Source organism: Dermochelys coriacea, chromosome 5 (genome assembly GCF_009764565.3).
Source record: "Dermochelys coriacea isolate rDerCor1 chromosome 5, rDerCor1.pri.v4, whole genome shotgun sequence".
NCBI classification, from domain to species: Eukaryota; Metazoa; Chordata; order Testudines; family Dermochelyidae; genus Dermochelys; species Dermochelys coriacea.
Genome location: NC_050072.1, coordinates 30,729,561 through 30,750,142, shown reverse-complemented (window position 1 = coordinate 30,750,142; position 20,582 = coordinate 30,729,561). Strand labels below are relative to the sequence as shown.

Here is a 20,582-nt window from a genome sequence, read left to right as displayed (position 1 = left end):
CAGAATGTAAGTTTTGGTGCAAGAGAGGCTGAGTCAGTTTGTATATAAACCAAAACTGCAGAAACATCCAATCAGATGCCAATACCTAAAACCAAACTTTCTAACTAGTGTAGCATGAATTTTGTCTGGGTGATAAATGCTGGAAGTCTAGGAAAAAGCAATAAAATCTAAGAGTAAAACTGGAACTGGAAATTTGTGTTTTCTAAAACTTTTTTTTTCCTCCTCAGCTTATCCCAAGCCCTGCTAAGAAAGTGCCAAGAATCCCTGCAACAAAAGAATCTGAAGCTGTTGCTGTCTCTGTTACCAATGGAGAGCATTAATATACCTCTGTGAGGTGCGAAATTAATCAAAATGGGCATGTGGTGGGAAAGGAAAAGGGATTAAATATTATCTAAGGTTCGCTGTACAGAAATACTCTAATTGGAGCATGGAAAACTGTTTAAACTCTTTGAGAGGCTTTGATTAATGTGGTATCATAACACTAAAGCATGAATGTATTGGAAAAGAAAAAGGCAAAGGTTCTGTGGGCTTTCATAACTCTGGATGTTCGTGTTGTTTTAAAAAAGGGTTCAACAATGGGTGTACCGATAAGATTTTTGTAACTGGACACAGAAAAACAGGAATTTTGCTTGACTTCCCAAAATTTTTAGTGAAACCTTCTAAAATAGGCTGTACATTTTTTTTAAAGGGGGGTGGGGGGAGGTGCATAGGAGGGAGGAACGGTTTCCCTCCTCTCCTCAAAAACTGACCAAAAGCCATTTTTTCTCTCTCTCTCTTAATTTTAATTTCTGAAGTCACTTTGGTTTTTAATGTTGGGGTCCTCAGTGTCTTGACAATAAGTAGTCAGTTTTCTAAATACAATATACCCATTTCTTTTCCTAACTTATTTTTTTAAGCAGGGGTAGGTATTAAGTGATCAAAAATCTGCGACCACCAGATAGATTTGGTCTCAGTCCATATCGCATCACTTTTATCCACATCCTTAAAGCCCACCACTATACTGTTTTGGCAACATTAGCAGAGGCCAAGGACTGAATGAAGTTGGAGTCTGTTGTCCTTCCACTGAGCAGTTCTTGGCAGGGCAGTGGAAGAAAGCTATATCTGTCAAATAAAGGGTTTAGTTCCCTAATTCTTTCAATCTGGCACCTTTTAAAAGGCCTTTAGGTTTAATACTCTTTTTTTTTTTTTTTTTTTTTCTTTATTTTTTGGTCAGAATGATCAGAGAGCAGACTTCTAGTTCTCGGTTTCCAAATGCTAAGGGGAGCTTATCAAACTGACAACCCACAAAGGGAAAAGATGTGATAGTTCGTCCTTGACTCCTAGCTCTTGCTTCTACTGTATTTTTCTTCATGACAATTTTTAACTCTGAACTCATGATTGGCTTCATATTTCACACTCCCCTTGTACTTCTATAACAAGACTGTTGCAGGAAAGCACAAAAACCTTTTTCCATCCTTCCAGTCTGAAAGCTGTTCATCAGGCAAGGATTAAATGCCCAAAACTAGTGGGGAGACCATTCTGAGATATGAAGAGTCTTGCTAACTTGTAAAATATATTTAAATTGTTCTAATGTACAGGACTGAGTCTTTTGTTTAATTTTATTTTACTGTCCACTTCAAAATTTAATTGTCTAATATAAACTTGCAGAAATGATATGTGCAAAATGCAGGTTTTTGTGTAATGTAGTGTTTGTATAATACACCATATGTCACTCACTAGGATTTGATAAATTTTTTTTTTGTTGGATATGTACAGTCAACTTTCTAAAATTTTCATTTAATATGAACTGATGTGGACTAATGATCTAAGTGCTTTTACAGATAGTGATGGAGAAATGAGGCATAAAGATACTTTGCAAGTGTTTTGGGTTTTTAATTTCATAAGAGCAACTTAATTTGTCGCCAGAAGACAAATTTATCACAGAATAGTCTATTGCTGGCAATGGACAGGCCAAGAACTACGGGCACAAAAAAAATTAACTTGCCATCTTCACTAGCACTGAAGCAGATGCTTTTGTAAATAAAATTTTAGAGATATATGAAACCGGTGTTGGTGTAGTGCTGAACTGATGTGGAATACATCTCTTAAATGGATTAGGAAGAATCTAATGACCCAGCAAACACTGGAGAATGTACAGGTTACTGATCAGGGAACCCAGGCTCTGCAGGTGTTCTGGTGTAAATGCTTCCCTTTTCTGTTGTATAGTGGAATATTAAAAGGAAAATTAATCAGACTGTCTAGCTGACACTCTAACCCACAAATATTTAGAATCCTGTTTTAGGATGGTATATTTCAATATTATGTATAGCCTATTCTTTAAAACCAAACCATTTCTAATGCAGCTGTAGTCTGCAACAATTCTATTCCTATCCCCTTTCCTTCAATATTTTGAAGGACTTGATAACTTAATTTTTCTTGACTGCCCTCTTGCTCTGCACCCATCTCTGACTACGATGCAGTCAGTTTCCTGTTGCTTTTTTTTAAATCCAAGCTCCTCTTTACTACATAAAAAGCAAATGAAGGAATATTGAACCACCCCTCTTCATTTTTAATGTATAAAAAAAGCTATTTGAAACCCTATCAGGCCAGTGTAAAGCTGGAAAAGCTGCATTTGAACTTAAGTTCTGGTTGTCAGTTAGTAATACAAACTGTGCAACTTCAGTTTTTACTTGGCCTAATAGGGGATTACCTCTAGCTGTCAAAGTAGCCATTTTAACTGTGTGAGCTCATAGTGGTATAACTATTGGGGAAGCAGTCTTACAGTTTGTATTTTAAGTTGATGTAGGGGGGAGCAGAGCCCAGAACTTCCGACTTAAGCAGAAGTAGGAGTATCTTTGTCTTCTACCTTACACACAAGGATTGCATAGGGCAGCTCTCTCTTAAAAGGGTACGTAGCAATGTGAATAAAGTAAGGAGACCACTATTACAAGAAACTAGAATATTAAAAAAAAAAACCCAGAGTAAACAACCAACCAACCTTGTCCCACTCTTGTGTATGAGTTGTGGTAGTTGGTGGTTGATTTTTGATACTAGTGACCATTAGAAGTAAAACAAAAACAAACTGTTTCGGCTTTCGGTGCTAATGTTTGCTGCTGAAGCACTGCATTGTGGTATGTCTCCTTAATGCCCTATTCAAGGACATTAATGTTGAATCTATAAGTGAAGCTAAAGCCAGAAAAACTTGGAATCTGGGCCTGTTAGCAATAGCCCATGGCCTTCGTTTGGAGCAGGACTGGGTACGCTGTAGTTCTGCATTCTTGATGCCTCGTCTCCTTACTCGTGGTCTTATTAATAAGTATGTCACAGAAGTAGCAGAAGTCACAGATTCCATGACTTTCTCTAACCTCCGTGACATTGGGGCCCTGCAGCAGCCCAGCCACTGCTGCCAGCGGGGGATGCTCTAGCCCAGCGGAGGACCCCTGTCAGCTCTCAGCCACTCCCTGACCCTCCCCAAGCTCCTAGCCGCTGGGCAGGGGTGAGGGGCCACAGCTCCCTGCCACTACATGCAGCGGGGCAGGGTAGTTGACCCTCCTGCCTCCCCATTTTGTCAGGGATGTTCTTAGTAAAAGTCAAGGACAGGTCACAGCTTCTGTGAATTTTTGTTCATTGCCCATGACCTGTCCGTGACTTTTTTACTAAAAATGTCCATGACAAAATCGTAGCCTTACTTATTAATTCACACAGGGATCAAACCATACTAAGGCCAGTAGATGGCAGCATATCTGTCAGTACCCAGGAGTAGCAGCATTTCTCACAGTGGTACTAAAATAAAGGTGCAAAATGTTTGATTTGAGTTAGTGGAGCAGCATGTTAGGGTTTGACTTTAAATATAGGGTAACTTGTGATACATTACAGCAAGAAATACCTAGACAAACCAGAAGCAATTTTCTGGATTTTTCAAAAGCTGATCCTGGACTAATGATGAGAAAGGGAAAAAAGGTTAGAGGCTCTTTATCTGTCAAGGTGGAATAGCTAAAAATGAAGCGCTAACATTTAATACCTAATATATGCCTGTTAGTCTTAGCTTAAGTAAATAGTTATAGATTCCTTGTAAATAAATATTCACAGGTGTTCAGGAATCAGTCTCTTTAAATAACCAGATTTTGTCCATTGCAAATTGGCAGTCATTTAGATTCCTGTATTGTTGTGACTTAACATCAGGCTAATAAAGTAATGTTTCTGCAAGTGGCCACATATTATAAATAGCTGTCCCTAAAAGATCAGCCCAACTATATTGAGTAATTCTACTCAATTATTAAAAAACATCCATTAAACAACTTGTATTTGTTAATCAATTAATATATCTTCCATTTTACATGTGAGGTCTGTGGGCCAAAGTGCAAACACAAACAAGTCTGTTTGAGCACATCAGTCCTCTGGATGAACTAATACATTTTGAGATTTAAGGCAGTTTTGGTTTATTTAAGAATTACAAAAATGTAACATCAAAGTTTACTGTGAAATGAATAAAACCCCTTGTTAAAGTTACTGAATGTAAAGTCTGCTATATACAATTCATAAAATTGAACACAACTTGGATGTATGTCTGATACCACGGTGTGAACTGTGACCTTTCTTTAAGTCTTGCTCTTTGGGTTCTGGTTGTGTAACTATAGGAACAGTCTCCAGGGCTCTTTTCTTCTGCACTCTGTGCAAAACAATTCGGTAGATACCAGTTATTGAGCTTCGAGAATCTCTTCCATGGTTATTTTGAATGTGTTCTTCTGTGATTCCCAAATCTTCCAAGGTATTTTTCACTTCAATTTCCTCCTCTTTGAGGGTACTAGTCTCTGATAAATACTTTGGATCCAGTTTAAATGGGTCCAAGGCTTTTGGATACTGTATCCCTTGCATCCATTCGTTCTTCATAATACATTCAATAGAGTATCGTGCAGTTGGGACTGGCTGAAGAACTCCTCTGATCAGTTTCTGGCAGGTGTCTGAAAGGTATGGGGGCAGGCTATATGTCCCATCAAGAATGCACTTCTTCAGTTTGGCTAGTGTGTCCGCTCGAAATGGCATTGTACCAGTTGTCATAAAATATAAAAGGATGCCTAGTGCCCATATGTCCACGTAAACACCAACATAGTTTTCATCTCGGAAGAGCTCAGGGGCAGCATAAGGAGGAGACCCACAGAAAGTGTTTAAAGTTTCCTCTCTTTTACTTATTGTGCTGAATCCAAAGTCTCCCACCTTCACACAGGTGTTACTGATATAGAGTACATTTTCTGCTTTCAGGTCCCGATGAATGATATTGTTATCATGCTGTAGAGCAAAAGGAAAGCAAGTAAAGTATTAGTATATATGAGAAGGTTTTTCCAGCTCATTTTTTTTCTGCATCTTTGCTATACAGAAGTTGCCACTTTAAAAAGTCTACATTTGCCAAGTTACCACACAGTGGATCTGAGGTCCTCCACTGTTTCCCTATAGTTGGACTAGGAAAGTCTAGATGTAAAGTATGGAAATGCACAGTTAAGGTGCCCAAACCAACTTAAATTTTCCCTGTGCTAACACCGGGTGGGAGGGGGGGAGAAAAAGCTGTAAGGTGTCTTTAAAAATCAGTGTAATCTGCCACCATAACAACACGCGCATTAATCATAGCTGTACGGTTAAAGGCACCTGAACAACCTAAATGTATTTCCTAACCCTAATATTCATATTTCTTTTAAGGGGTTTATAACACTGTTTTTGCAATAATTACAATATCTTTCACGTTTTTTACCTTACTTTACTGATAAGTACTTTTAACCATACCTCCATCTTATTACTGTGTTTGTGTGGGATTCGAATTTAATGCCAAAAGGCATGTGATTGGCCTTTATGTACTATCCTGTATCCAAACAGAACATCCTTTGATCTCTTTTTGAATGTTTCTGTGGCTGATACCTCAGCGGTCTTTTAGTTTTGATTAAAAAGCAGACCAAACTACCATTGACTTCTATAGAAGTTTAGGCCAGGGTTGAATTTGATCCACAAAGATCTTCTAAATGGGATTATCACTTTTTAGACCTTGATTTATTCTAAAACTACAGCAGTGCTAACAGGTGCCATTATGCTGTTCCCTCTCATCTGTTGCGTTCTCCCTCCCCATTATTAGCACTTCCATTACCTACAAAAACAGAAACCTGCTCTAACATGCTAATTCTGGGTTCCAATAGTTGGGATGATATAGACTCTCTCTCATTCAGTGTGTTTACAGATGTAACACCTAGGTTATGACTTCACATGTGGATGAGAGTACTGCATAAGAGTAAGGAAAGTTGTCATACTGGTGTGCTACTTTATGTGAAATGAGTTTTGTGTTCTCAGTCCGATACCCAAAGAAGAGGTGACAGTATCAGAAAACACACCGCAAAGGCAGCATAGTTAGGCATTAAACAGAGAGGCCAAGAGTTGAATGGGCATGGAGACAACAGTACTGTCTCTCCCTAAAAGCGATATCCCTAGACAAAGGCTAACGAACAGTGATGTGGGGAAATCTACATTGCCACTGCACATGGGGGGTCCCTGTTCTACAGGGACTTTAGTGTCCAGAGCTGCCTTTCGGGAACCTTTCATTAGCACTACTCTTACTTATTGCAACACAAAACAAAAATACATGAAGTCTGCTGAAGTAATGAAGGGTAATTTAGGCCTACAGAAAAAAAAACTTACCATGTGCTTCACAGCAGATGCAATCTGGGAGAAAATTAATTTACTTTCCATTTCTGCTAACTTTCCCTCTGTGCTGATTTTAACAAAGAGTTCCCCACCTCCTGCATACTCCATCACAAGGTGCAGTTTTGACAATGTTTCCACCACTTCGTAAAGTCTGATAATGTTCGGGTGGTGCAGTTTTTCCATGCTGGAAATTTCACGGGACAGTAAGCGTTGAGTCTTCTGGTCCAACTTGGTCTTGTCCAAAATCTTAATTGCTACTTTTTCTGGAGAGTAAAATGTATTGGAATGTATTAATACAACAAATATTTATATCCACACTCTTACTTTAAAACAATGCTCATTTAACTGAAAACTTTTTAAAATCTCAATTCTTTGAGTGATTGCTCATATAAACTCCAATTAGGTGTGTGTGCACTGCACGCACAGTCATCAAAAAGTTTTCCCTTAGCAGCTCCCGTCGGCTCGGCTGTGGAGCCCCCTGGAGTGGTGCCTTTATGGCGCTGAATATGTGCCCCTGTCGACCCGGCTCCTCCTCAGTTCCCTCTTACCACTAGTGACGGTTGTTGGAACTGCGGTCGCTTGCCTAGCAAGTGCTTCCCTTAGCGTAATTTCTGATAGTTGTAGTTTAGTTCTTAGTTAGTAGTAATAGTTCATATCTGATAGATGTGATAGATAAGGGTTGGGGAGTGGGTTTTTTTCCCCCCAATCCCTAACCCTTCCTTCTCTGGGCTCTGGGGCATACCACGAGCCCAAGGGTTCAAACCCTGTGGAGCCTGCGGCAAACCTATGCCAACGAGTGACCCCCCCCATCACTCGTGTCTGAAGTGTCTGGAGGAAGCGCACCAAACAGACAAGTGCAAAATCTGTAGAGCTTTCCACCCCAGGATGAAAAAGGAGTGAGACTTCCGACTGAAACTATTGCTGATGGAATCCGTTCTTCATCCCCAGCCTGCCGTGGATCGTCAGGACCCGGCACCGAGCGCGTCTGTACAGAATGCCTCACACGACACGGTGCTGAGGAAGGACTAGTCTAAGAAACCCTCAGCACCGGTGCTCCTCGGCACTGCAAGCTTCAGCCCGGCACCACTCCCATTAACCAGTGCAGCACAAGTGGCATAGGAAGACCAACAGGGGGCGCTCCCCATGCCAAAGGCAGCCGGACTGGCAGTGCATCCCACGAAGGAGCACTTAGCGTCCAAACAGCAGGAGTTGGTGCCATTGACTTTGGTTCCCCTGAGGGTACCGTCAAGTCTGGTGTCCAGCAATTCCCCAGAGCAATGCCAGGTGAAGGAACTAGAGCTGCCCTCCACACCAGACACTTTTGAAGCCACCAGGGATCCCATTGCCATGATGGCACCCCAGCCCCTGGTAGTCAGGGATGAGTCTCCGGTGCCGCATCATCCGGCACTGTCTAGAGGCAAGCCAGCCATACTGAGGAGATCACCATCACTGGTCCGGCACCATTCGCCCCGGCGCCGTTCCCGGTCATGGTTGCCAAGACACTGTTATCCGGCACTAGGTTCCAGACTTAGCTCCCCGGCACCAGTGGGGTGGTGATCCCCTTCCCCAGCACCGAGAGAGGAGCTCACAGATTCCCAGGACGGGTACCTCGGCACCGTTCCCCTGCATCGTTGGTTCCCAGCGCAATATCCTTTGGCGCCACCATGGTCATCACGGTTGAGATCGGTCTCGTCTGATTCTGACGGGCACTCCTTTTCCTGCCACAGCAGGCACAGATTGGACCAGCAATGGAGGGAGACACCGAAGGCATGGCATCCCCAGTGGCAGCCTCCAACACAATGGCCTTTTTGGACCCCCGGGGCTTATCATCAGGTCGTCAACAGAAGCCCCACTGCCTGTCCAGGTCGCAGTTGCATGTGTTGTGCTGCAGGTCTTGCAGATGTTACTTTTCTGTAGGCATCAGCCTGTGCACATTTTCAAAGGCCTTTAGGGAGAGAGTCATAGAAGTTAAGGCTAGAAGGGACCACAAGGTTACCTAGTCTGACCTCCAGTTTATCAAAGGCCACCAGCACGACCTGGCACCCACACACTAAACCCAACAACTGAAATTAGACCAAGGAATTACAGTCCTCAGTCCTATTATGAGCCACAAACTATTAGAGACGTATTCAAGCAAGTTGTAAATGAACCCTGTTGCTAATGTAGCCCAGGTCTGGGTGCACATAACCTTTGGATACATGCGGAGTGCACTGATTTAGAAAAGGGGATTCAGTTTGCCAGGCTGTGTCTGCACTGCTCTACTTCCACCTTTCCCCTCCCAGTTCTGGCAGGCCTGAGAAAGGTGGTATTTAGTAGACAAGAGAGCATCAGTGTCAGGTTGTGCAAGGCTGGGGGGCAGAAAGGAAACAGAGCCCCTCTGCAACCTATCCACAGCTGTGACTCCAATTCCTAGCCTGGACTAGGGGCTGTGACTTCTGCACAATCCCAACATAGGAGTTTGTGTCCACTATGTAACCCTGCCCCTAAATGCCCTGTCCATAATGGTGAATTCAGAAGAGGCCCTGGGCCCACCTTTGCTACACTCAGGGTGCTGAGGCCCTCTGTGCGTCTCCTCTCAAGCTGCCAACATCCAGTAGAGCAGAATGACCATAGTTAGCTACAGTGGAGGCCTACTACAGTCCTTACATTCTTAGGTGAATGTCACCCAAGTATCAGTTATGCCCCAGGTTTTAATATTTTTTTTGGAACGATATCCTCTGCTGTGCATTGCAAAATCAAACCTCACCAGCCCCCCGTCCCCCCCCCTGCAATGTGGGTGGGGAGCATTAGCATTTATACTGCAGTATTCACTTTTGGTGGAACCGTGCCATCATGCTATGACTTCCAAATCAACAGCTGCATGAAAACTTGGACTAGGGGCTACTACGCAGTCAGGCTCGGGAGTCATTTATTGGCTGAGAGACAAAAAAATGCTAAACTGCATCAGTATTTAAATTAAAAATTATGGAAATATATACAAAGAACAGGCATTAACAATGTTCATTGTTGTTTTCTAGTCTTTCTAATAAATAAAGAGTAGAGACCACAATCAGTGGATACTGATTTCTGCCATGTGACAGAGGTAAGAATCTTTTGAAACACTAATCTGTGTCAGGTGACTGGTGCAGGGAAACAAAGACACATCTCTCGCCATGATTCCTGAATGTCACGACTTTAGTATAAAACCTATGACACACACATGTAAATTTCAATTAGGATTCAATCAATGTTCATAAAAAAGAATTCACTCTACCATTGTCTGAAAACAAGGGGAAGCAACACCACTTTCCCCTCTCTAAGACTTCCCATTTTTTCCCTGTGCCCTTTTATCCCTTTCTCCTCTTTTTGATCCATCTCTTTCTCATGGCCCTGCCCTTTCCTTCTTGCAGTCACTCTCCAGCCACTCCAAGAGATGTTTTAAAGCCCCAAGCCCTTCCCTCTCTGTGACCTTTTATTCGTTTCTTTGCTATACATATATAGAATACATACATATTCTAAAGGTTTGCAAACCCTCCATCTTTCCCAATGCATGAGGTTTTTGTTCTATTTTCTTTCACTGGTACCAGAAGAGCTATCTGCTGCATGTGACCCACAATATGTTGCTTGATTTGATTGTTTGCTTTCCAGGGGAAGCAGTATCTTATCATTGAGCAACATCTCCTTTAATATCAATCGCGCAGCAATAAAGGGAATACCTAGGAAAGGAAGGAGCAGGGAGGACACCAGAATCAGAGGTTGGTCTGGGCCCGCATGTATGTTACTGAATCCTGGAGAGAGATCACTTCGGCCTATGAATAGGGCTTGCTGAAAATTTTCCATTGAACTTTTGTATTGATGGAAAATTGGGGGTTCAAATAAACACATTTTTTTGTGGGAAATCTGCTTTCCTTAAAACATGTTGATTTTTTTTTCACCACAAAGCCGATTTTTTTTGGCTCTCTTTGGCTGACAATGTTCATTCTTTAATTTTCAACCCTAAAGGGGGTTACACATTTTGATGAAAAGTCAACATTTTCCAGGGGGGAGGAGCATTCTTCAAGTAACTCTACTTCTGAGCTCATGTGTTCTCATAAATTAAGCAGTCAGATCAGGTTAGTATTTGGATGAGAGACCAACACAAAAACACTTACATGCTTCAAGAAGGGGTGTTAGTAATTCCATCTGCTGAACCAATGTGTCATCATGGTGTTAGGTGGCACTGGCTTATAAAATTCTGGCTTATAAAAATTCTTACAATCTTTTTGCAAGAGTTCTGGTGTTACCCTGATGTCCTGGTCAAATTCTAAATTATACTCTGCCTCTTGAAATTCCACTCATTATTAAAATTGGAAATAATGTTAGTCTTCACCCTCTGTTAAAAAAGCCTAAAAGGTTCTTTTGTTTAGCAAGGACAATAAAACAAAGATCATTTGCCGTTCATAAGCCAAGCAAGTTTGGAGATATGGGAAATCAAAAAAACCCTACCCCCCCAAAAGAGAAAATTATGTTTTTCAAAAGTTGACAGAAAATATTCAAAACTCTGTGGGGCTTAGTCTTCTTTCACTTTACAACTGTGTAACTGCAGCACCTTAAGTGAGTTTATGTCTGAATTACACTAGTGTGAGAGAGGAATCAGGCACTTCAGCTTTAAAATGCCTTTTCTGTTGTTTTTTTTAACCAGTGTTTTCAGTAAATGTGCATCCTGTAATGAGATACGTGCAGAGGGACGTTACTATTTTTTTTTAAAGTCGTAAGAGAGGCTGAAAAATCAGTTTATAATAAGAAGCAAGCTTCAATTTTAACTGCTATAATAGAATATCAGTCACTATAGTATTTGAACACTTACATTGGTCATGAAAAACAATATACTGTAGCTTTGCATATGGCAGTATTTCTATTGATTTAATTGTTGCCCAGTAAAATGCCAAAGGAATCGGGATTCTCTAGACTAGGATTTTTAAATTGCATTTTTGTGAGTGTATTGTAAATTTCCTCACTGGGGACAGGATGGATCAGGCAGTTAATAATAGGATAAGGAGCCTTTCACATCTAGATCACCAATCTGAAACCTGCTAAGGCCGTTATTAACTATAAGTTAACATTGGATAGCTGGTGTGTTGTTTACGTGAAATGATTTGGTGATTTCTGGTTGATTCAGACTGGGCAGGCATCCACATCACTGAATCACCACCAGTACCACAGCTGGACTACTCAGCAAAAAAGGACTTAACGGGGCAGTGGCGGGCAGTTTGCCCTGCCATGGCTCATGATGCACGTACTTGTTCCGTGCATTTAAAAAACAATTTCTCATATGTTGGTCTAAAATTGCAGCATCTTTCAGAAGCATCAACTTAACTAATTATATAATTCCAGATCTCAAAACTGTATGGTTTTATGCATTTTAAATTACTAGGGAACATAAATGATGCAAAATGTGGAGGTACAGTGACAAATGTATATCTGTTAGACTGATATTTCACCCACACAAATTGAAATGTTTAAATGAAGTTAAAGAATGTCGCAACAATAGCAATATTTGAGACAAAGGTGGTTTTTTCAAATTTCTTTATTAACACACACATCCGCACCACCCTTCCCCCACCAAACTAATGGCCTGCTCATGCTACCATTGAACTAACTAGGGGCTCCTAGATATAGAAAATTGTGATACTTCTGTTACCTTAGGATCCATCTTGCTAAGTGCTGAGTTCCAACATACAGGATTTGGAGCTATAATGAAGATTCAAGGTTTTAACTTTTGACCTAACTCAAAATTTAAGAAGATTAAGTGCAACCTTAGCCCCAGTCAATTAATTTTCTAATAGTTAAAGTATATCCTGGCTTCTTTGTTACTTTGCAAAGCAATTCCTTCATGCCTATTCTAAGCTTTGTTTCAGATATTTACATCAGCAGCAAAGATTAGACACTGTCTGATACCACAGACAAGTTTAAAGTAACCTTATCTTACAAAAGTGGCAGATTTAATTTCCATAATGTTAAATTTTTTCAAATTCTGCATAGTCCTCAAAAGAGGGTGTGAGAAGAAGAGTGACTTGGGGAATAAGGGGTGAATAAGACTATTTAAATAGTAATGGGGCCGCCAACAACAAAGTTAAATGATGCTATAGCTCAGTGATTAGGCCACTGAGCAATGATGAGAGAAAACTAAGTTCAAGCCCCTGCTCTAATTGATACAAAGTGGAGCAGCTGCAGTAGGAAAGAATGAGAGAACCACACCCTACTAACCTGGTGGTTAGAGTATTTAACTGAGAGGTGGCAGAGCTGGGTTCAAGTTGCTACTCCCCAGCAGGGGTCTCAACATGGGTCTCTCATATGCTGAGTAAGTGCGCTGAGTAGTGGGCTATTGCATTCAAGGAAGGCACCACTTCCTTCTTGGTTTTTGTGAGAAAGGACTGATCGGGTTTAGCCTAACTTTAGGAGAGGGTTTCCAGCATGAATCCCAAATTGAGGGAGATTCCTCACTCACTTTCTGTGGTGAGGCTTAGGCCCTGTCTCTCTCCACAATATGTCTTATTGATTAGCTTAGATGGCTCCCTGCTCAATATGCCGGCTTTTGTGAATCCCATTTGTAGGCACCTAACTCTCCCTATGCGTTGTATAGGGAGGTGGGCAACGAACTCAGCGCTGTGGATTCCATTAGGCACAGGGCATCTAAAAGTTAGATGTTGCAATGCTGAGTCTAAGCCCCTTTAGGGATTCAGCCCTGAGGGACTTTAGGTGCCTACAGAGAATAGCAGCAGCTGAGTGGTGGTTTTGTGAATGCCAGTGGTACCTAAAGTGGCAGTTAGATGCCTAAACCCCCCTTGTCAATTTAGCCCTAAGATTCTAGCCTCTTGTACCAACCTGATCATATGATAACACATTGTTGAGGCAGGTGCAAAATACCAAGGGGGTTAGTCACCCTTGTGACTGGACAATGGACAAAACAAAGAGCGATAAACAGAAAGGGACTGTGATGGATCCCTAGCAAGTATCATTGATTTTGCTGGTGTTTGCATCCAAACCAGTTAGGCTTTTAACAAGCTTGTCTCTGGGGTGTTTCCACTGCCCATTTCCAGTGCAGTAGCTGTCCATGCTCCAGCTATTGCTGTAATTCTTGCTTTTTCCACTGAAGCCGCTTGAAGCCACAATGGTTACCTAGTGGATTGAGGACTGGAGAATGTAAAGTTATAACCTGGACAGAACTAACTTTAATACTCAACTAGTGAAAACAAAGGTACTTAGGCCCTTATGTCCCAGTTTTAGGCTCTACTGTGCACCACAAAATTCTTGCTTGGCTGCCACCAAAGTCAGGTGCTTGCAGCAAAAATTTTGCTGCCAAATGCATTTAAACATACTTGGCCCCCAAAGTTTTTGCAGGCACCTATGTTCCTGTCACTGCCCATACACACTACTACCGTACTCTAGGCAGCTGGATGCCTGTCTCCATCTGAAACCCAGAGTGATTCACAAAGCCCAGGGAGACAGGCATTTGTCTACCTTACTCACATGTGGGGCCCAGTCTAGTAAGTGTGCTCAGAAGCCACCAACCAATTCATGTACCTACTGCTAAGTAGGACTATACCAACGAACCTGCTCCTGCTACTTGGTGCTACTCTGGTGATGCAAAGCAGCCATGCTTACATACATATCATCAATATGTTGTGACCCCATTTCTTCACCCAGTGAACACGTATACATAAATGGATAACCTGGTTAAACTTAAAAAGAAAAGGAGGACTTGTGGCACCTTAGAGACTAACAAATTTATTTATTATGTGCTCACGAAAGCTTATGCTCAAATAAATTTGTTAGTCTCTAAGGTGCCATAAGTCCTAACAAATTTATTTGAGCATAAGCTTTCATGAGCGTATAATAAATAAATTTGTTAGTCTCTAAGGTGCCACAAGTCCTCCTTTTCTTTTTGTGGATACAGACTAACACGGCTGCTACTCTGAAACCTGGTTAAACTTAGCACAGCAGCAGCTTTGTGTCACTGGAATAGCATAAAAAAGCAGGATTTGTTTACAGATGAATCTGGCCCCTACTGCTCATTCTGAGTGACTGTTTTAGTTCTACATTAACAGTGGGTTATGTGCTCTTTGATGAACCACAATGAAGACATTTTATTCTCAATGCATAAGCGCTGACTCTGTGGGTGTTCCAAGGCTTGAGCACCCTTGGAAAAAAATTAGTGGGTGCTTAGCACCCCCCAGGGCCTCCGCCGCTCAACTTCTTCCATTGCCTCCTGCCCTCCTTGATCAGCTGTTCTGTGGTGTGCAGGAGGCACTGGGGGGGGAGGGGAGAGGAGGAGCGGGGATGGGGCATACTTGGAGGAGGGGGCAAAATTGGGCAGGAAGAGTAGGGGATGGGGACTGGGAGGGAAGGGGTTGGGTGGGGGCAGGGCTTGGGGCAGAGTTGAGCACCCCTGGGGCCCGGAGGAAGCCATTGCCTGTGTCTCAAGGTTTAGGCTCTTTGGGTCAGAGACCATATCTTCCTCTATGTTCAGCATTGCAGCAAGCACAATCCTAGAAAGGTTGGACTGGAAGGGACCTCGACAGGTCATCTAGACCAGTCCCCTGCACTGAGATAGGACTAAGCATTAGCTACATCATCGCTAACAAGTTTGTCCAACCTGTTCTTTAAAACCTCCTTTGATGGAGTGTCCATAGCTTAACTATCCTTACAGTTAGGAAGTTTTTCCTAATGTCTAACCTAAAATCGCCCTTGTGGCAATTTAAGCCCATTGCTTTGTGTTCTGTCCTCAGTGGCTAAGGAAACAATTAGGTGCGCGCGCGCTACATGCACAGTCGTCAGAAAGTTTTCCCGTAGCAGCTCCTGGCGGGTCGGCTGTGGAGCCTCCTGGAGTGGCACCGACCCGGCACCTCCTCAGTTCCTTCTTGCCGGCTACTCTGACAGAGGGGTAGGAGGGTGGGTGGGTATTAGAATGGATACAAGCAACACATCTCGAAGAACAACAGTTACGAGAAGGTGAGTAACTGTTTTTTCTTCTTTTAGTGATTGTTCATTTCGATTCCAATTAGGTGACTCCTAAGCCCTACCTAGGCGGTGGGGTCAGAGTTATGGAGTCACTGACTGGAGCACCACTCTACTGAATGCTGCATCATCTCTAGCATTCTGGATGATGGCATAATAAGAAGTGAACATATGCACCGAGGACCAAGTTGCTGCCCTACAGATTTCTTGTATCAGGAACTGGGCCAGGAACACTGACAACGAGGCTTGTGCCCTTGTGGAGTGTGCCGTAAGTGCCGAGGCCGGTATATTGGCCAGCTCGTAACACATGATCCAGGATGTGATCCAGGAAGATATTCTTTGAGAAGAGCCCAGGAGGCCTTTCATCCAGTTTGCCACCACTATGAACAGCTGGTTCGATTTCCTGAATGGCTTAGTGAGCTCGATGTAGAAGGCTAGCATCTGCCAAACATCTAGAAAGTGCAGCCTCTGCTCTTGGCTACTGGCATGAGGCTTAGGATAAAAAACAGGCAGGAATATGTGACACAACCTTAGGAAGAAAGGCCGGGTGAGGCTTGAGTTGCACCTTATCTCTGTGGAAAACGGTATAAGGTGGGTTGGAGGTAAGGGTGAGCAGGAAGGCTACCTTCCATGACAGGTAGAGAAGGAAGTAAGTCGCCAGTGGTTCAAACGGGGGCCCCATTAATTTGGAGAGGACCAAGTTAAGGTCCCACGTCCAGATGCTCCTGGGTGGAAAGCCGAGATAGCTACGAGGTGTACCTTTATGGATGACATTGCCAGGCCTTGCTGTTTCAGGTGCAGAAGGTACTCTAGGATGAGAGGTATACACACCTGAAGTGGGGATGTACAATGCTGGTCACACCAGCAAGTAAACCTGTTCCACTTTGCCAGATATGTGGCTCTAGTGGAGGGTTTCCTGGTGCCAAGGAGGACCTCCCTTACCTGTTTAGAGCACAGAAGCTCCATGTGGTTCAGCCATGAAGCTTCCAGGATGTGAGGTGGAGGGACTGGAGGGATAGCTCAGTGGTTTGAGCACTGGCCTGCTAAACCCAGGGTTGAGTGTTCAATCCTTGAGGGGGCCATTTAGGGATCTGGGGCAAAAATTGGGGATTGGTCCTGCTTTGAGCAGGGGGTTGGACTAGATGATCTCTTGAGGTCCCTTCCAAACCTGATATTCTATGATTCTATGAGGTCGGGGTGATGAAGACAACCGTGGTCCTGTGTGATCAGATCGGGGAGGAGTGGCAATGTGATCAGGGCATCCACTGACAGCTCCAGGAGCGTGGTGTACCAGTGTTGTCAAGGCCACGTTGGTGCCAGCAGAATTATCTCTGCCCCATCTCAGGGGACCTTGAGTAGGACCTTGTGCATGAGAGGGATCAGGGGAAAGGCATACAACAGGTAGTCCCCCCAACAAGGTAGGAGGAATGCATCCGTGATTGAGCAGGGGCTGTGTTTCTGGAAGGAACAGAACATTGGGCACTTTCTGTTGCTCCGGGTGAAGAACAGATTGACCTGGGGAAACCCCCACCTTTGGAAGATGGAATGTATGACATCTGGCTGGATGGATCACTCGTGATTGCAGAACGATCTGCTGAGGTGACCACTAAATTCAGGCTGTTGCACCTGGGGTGATAGGGCGAAGTGAGCCACACTTGGAGTGGTCTGAGCCTCAATCTGGCATGCCGGATCACATAAGTGCAGGCTGCCATGTGGCCGAGGACCCTGGGGAGAGGTACAACCCCTCCAAGTGCTCCACGGAATTCAGGGGTATGTGCACACAGAACCACCCTTTAATGAGCTTTATTGTGTGATGTGGGGGCAGGCCCAAGGCTTCATTCTATCTGTGGTGCTTGGAAGCCAAGGGATGCAGCCTGTGCAAGCCCTGGAACACAGACAATGCAATTTTCCTTGAATCTGGCACAGGAGGTGCTAGATAGGGAATGATCCTTCCCCTGTTCAAGGGCAAGGGATAATCTAGTCCTAAGCATTTACTTGTGTCCCTGCCTATAAATACATGTTGCCACAACTGCATAGGTACGTAGGACTCACACAGTGCCTTTAATTCCAAAGAACCCTGCACCATATATATACACACAGCACCACCACAATCATAACGTGTTGCAAATGGCCTACCTTTGGTTAGAGAATGAATTCCAAGCTTCACTTGTGAGAAATTCCCACTCCCTATTTCCCCTCTGACTCGATAGAATCCAATCCTCTTCCCCAGAGTTAATTCCTTCACCACCTTTTCATCCTGGGACATATCCTGGGTTAGCTTCTCAAACGGGGTCAGCCTGCGTTTCCTGCACTCCTCATCTTCTCCATAGCACTCAGCCCGCCCATAGTCCTCTCCGCTGTCCTCACGATTCCACCTGGTATATCGGTGGTTTCCAAGACCTCCGCCATTCATATAGCTTGTTGTCATAGTCCACAGAGTGATCACATTTCCATTTGGTTTAGCAAGCTGTTCCAGTGGAATACAATCCTGGACATAACAGAATTGTGATAACCTGAACAAAAATTGCCAGAGGTCCAAAGATCAGTGTGGAAATGACTTACAAACCAAATTTGCCATCATATATATACATTGCTAGTTCTATCCAAAATCAGAAGTAAAATTAAAAACCAATTGGCTTTTAATCTCCAGCGAGCAATTTTAAATCCTTATCTGTAAGATAAAAAAGGCTTGCTAATTAAAGCTGTAAACTGTACACATACAAAAGCAAGGAGTCCATTTTCAATGGAGTGCAAACAAATGCAATACATTTGACACTTCTTTAACTTTCAGGTTCTAGTTTGCTGCCCTGAAAACACTGATGGGCACACCTCAGACTGGTAGCTCAATAACTACTTTGAATAAATCCAAAAGCTTTCAGATCACTTTGAACAGCTAACCTTCGGTAGGATATGATGCAGTCCTTCTTGGTTCAAGGCTCAGTCCAAAAGCTGAATTTTCTTTAGATTCATTTTTCAGACAGCAAGGTTTTCACTGTGCTTTGGAAATGCCTGACCGTTACCTTGCAGCCCTGCTGTAAAATGCTTGCCACTGCTTTGTTTAATTTCCATTGCTACTCTGGTGTACAGAACTGCTGCTGGAAGATGCTAGGAGCAGTATAATCTGTGCACCGGGAAAAAGAAAAGCTGTACCTCAGTCTTGCTCGAGTCACATGGAAGGAAAGCACAGGATTAAGTAACTGCAATGTCACTTTAACCCTCCTTTATTTAGACGAGCCTTCTTTAAAGCCTTGAGCCTTCTCAAAATTTTGCCAGATGCGTTGTCTTCCTAAGAAGAGAGATGAAGAAAGTCATTAAACCCTTTATATAAATCGCCTCATGTTTCACTGAGCTACATGATAGCATAGATCATTTACCAATTTTATTTCCATACTGCCTTGGTTTTGGCACACATACAAATTACAGCTTGTACTAAAACATACTTACCAGCAATCACTTAACATGATAATAGTAAGATGTTCTTTCCTCTCTACCTGCTGATAACTGTGCAGGAAGAGGAATTTTATCAGACACTGTTAATCATTTCTATACCCAGCAGTACCAGTCTGTGCACAGAAGGCGTGGAAATGTTAAAGAAGCTGCTGCCTCTAGCCTACTTCACCCATGCACAGACACAGGAGCAATATCCTTACATAACTGATGAAATGCAATTAGACCAACAAAAGGATTATCACTTTAAGTATGTGGAGTCTGTGAGGTACGTAAAGATGGTGAGGACACCCCAATGACTCAAGGCCTTGCGCTTTGGCAGATAGTCATCTAAGGTATCACATTTAAAGGGGTGTTACCACTCATGTCCTGCATATATTGTAGGATGAAGCTGGCTGGCTTGAAGACAAGTTCCCTGTGCCACTGGGGATAGGTGGAGAAATGGAAGGTATTCTGGATAAGGCATTAGACTGGGAGTCAGGAGACCTGGTTTCTCTTCCTGCTTTGCTGTTTGACCTTAGGCAAAGCCACGTCACTTCTCTGTGCCCCAGAAATGTTACTCACCTTCCTTTGAAAAGAGCTGAAATGCGCAATAAGAGCTAAGCATTATTATTTAATTAAACTGCTTTGGGTTGACAGTAACCCAACCAAAATCTTTATTATATCACAATAGTATAGGTGCTATTCATTGCTAGGTTCTGGCTCTCCAGCATGGGTGCACAAGAGTGGTGAGAGATAACCCACCCTTCCTTCCCTTGTGCAAGTGCTATGGGAGCAGCCAGCATGTTGGGGCTTGCACTTCAGGAGCACAATAGGGCACAAGCTAACATGGTATGCTGAGTAAGGAGTGACTAGAGGTATCTCTACACTGCAATAAAACATCCATGGCTGGCTTGTACCAGCCGACTTGGGTTGTGGGGCTCAGGCTAAGGGGCTGTTTAATTGTAGCGTAGACATTTGGGCTTGGGCTGCAGGCCAAGCTTTGGGAGCTTTCTGCCTCACAGGCTCCAGCCGGAGCCCAAGTATCTATAATTAACAGCCCGTTAGCCCAAGTCAGCTGGCACAGGCCAGCTGCAGGTTTTTAACTGCAGTGTACACATACTCTAGATGGGGCATAGCTAGGACCCAGCCCACCCAGAATCAGCTGTAGGTCTGATGCTGGTGCTGGGAACAGAACATATGCTGCACCAGTAGGGCTTGCTCCCTTTTAAAAAGCACTTACTGGGCCCTTAAACAAAGGCGCCAAACCATTTTAAGTATGCTTCCCTCAGCACCCAGGCTCTACCCTGGATATTTCTGTGATCTGAGGCTGCCAACACGAAGTTCTGCTTTGCTGTCAAAGTTATGTTTGTTGAAGTCAGAGAGCAGAAACCAGAAATGCAAAAAAACAGATTGCCAGGAGCACTACCTTAGTGAAAGAAAATTAACCACAGAAGTCTAGCTCATCATTATGCCTGTCAGCTCATTCGATGTGAAAGAGTCAGCCTACTTATGCTAAT

The 20,582-nt window shown here is 43.2% G+C and overlaps 2 protein-coding genes across 12 annotated transcripts in view; one reads left to right on the top strand and one right to left on the bottom strand.

Moving 5' to 3' along the window:
• HMGCS1 (3-hydroxy-3-methylglutaryl-CoA synthase 1) overlaps nt 1-16,175 on the top strand; it is a 37,742-nt gene extending 21,567 nt beyond the window's left edge. For 4 of the 7 annotated variants that reach the window (XM_038402602.2, XM_043514479.1, XM_038402601.2 and 1 more), the window contains one exon: nt 228-4,486. In XM_038402602.2, coding sequence (XP_038258530.1) covers nt 228-320 — 93 coding nt within the window. In that variant the 3' untranslated portion in view covers nt 321-4,486. Of the gene's footprint in view, nt 1-227; nt 4,487-15,683 lie in introns of those variants that run through there. The other 3 variants (XM_043514478.1, XM_043514476.1, XM_043514477.1) reach the window with 2 other exon arrangements.
• Nucleotides 686-20,582, bottom strand: part of NIM1K (NIM1 serine/threonine protein kinase) — a 74,220-nt gene continuing 54,323 nt past the window's right edge. For 2 of the 5 annotated variants that reach the window (XM_043514480.1, XM_043514481.1), the window contains 3 exons: nt 17,773-18,922; nt 6,655-6,923; nt 686-5,265 (listed from right to left, as the gene is read on the bottom strand). In XM_043514480.1, the coding sequence (XP_043370415.1) occupies nt 4,516-5,265; nt 6,655-6,923; nt 17,773-18,064 (1,311 nt within the window). In that variant the 5' untranslated portion in view covers nt 18,065-18,922 and the 3' untranslated portion in view covers nt 686-4,515. Of the gene's footprint in view, nt 5,266-6,654; nt 6,924-8,268; nt 8,606-17,772; nt 18,923-20,582 lie in introns of those variants that run through there. The other 3 variants (XM_038402607.2, XM_038402604.2, XM_038402608.2) reach the window with 3 other exon arrangements.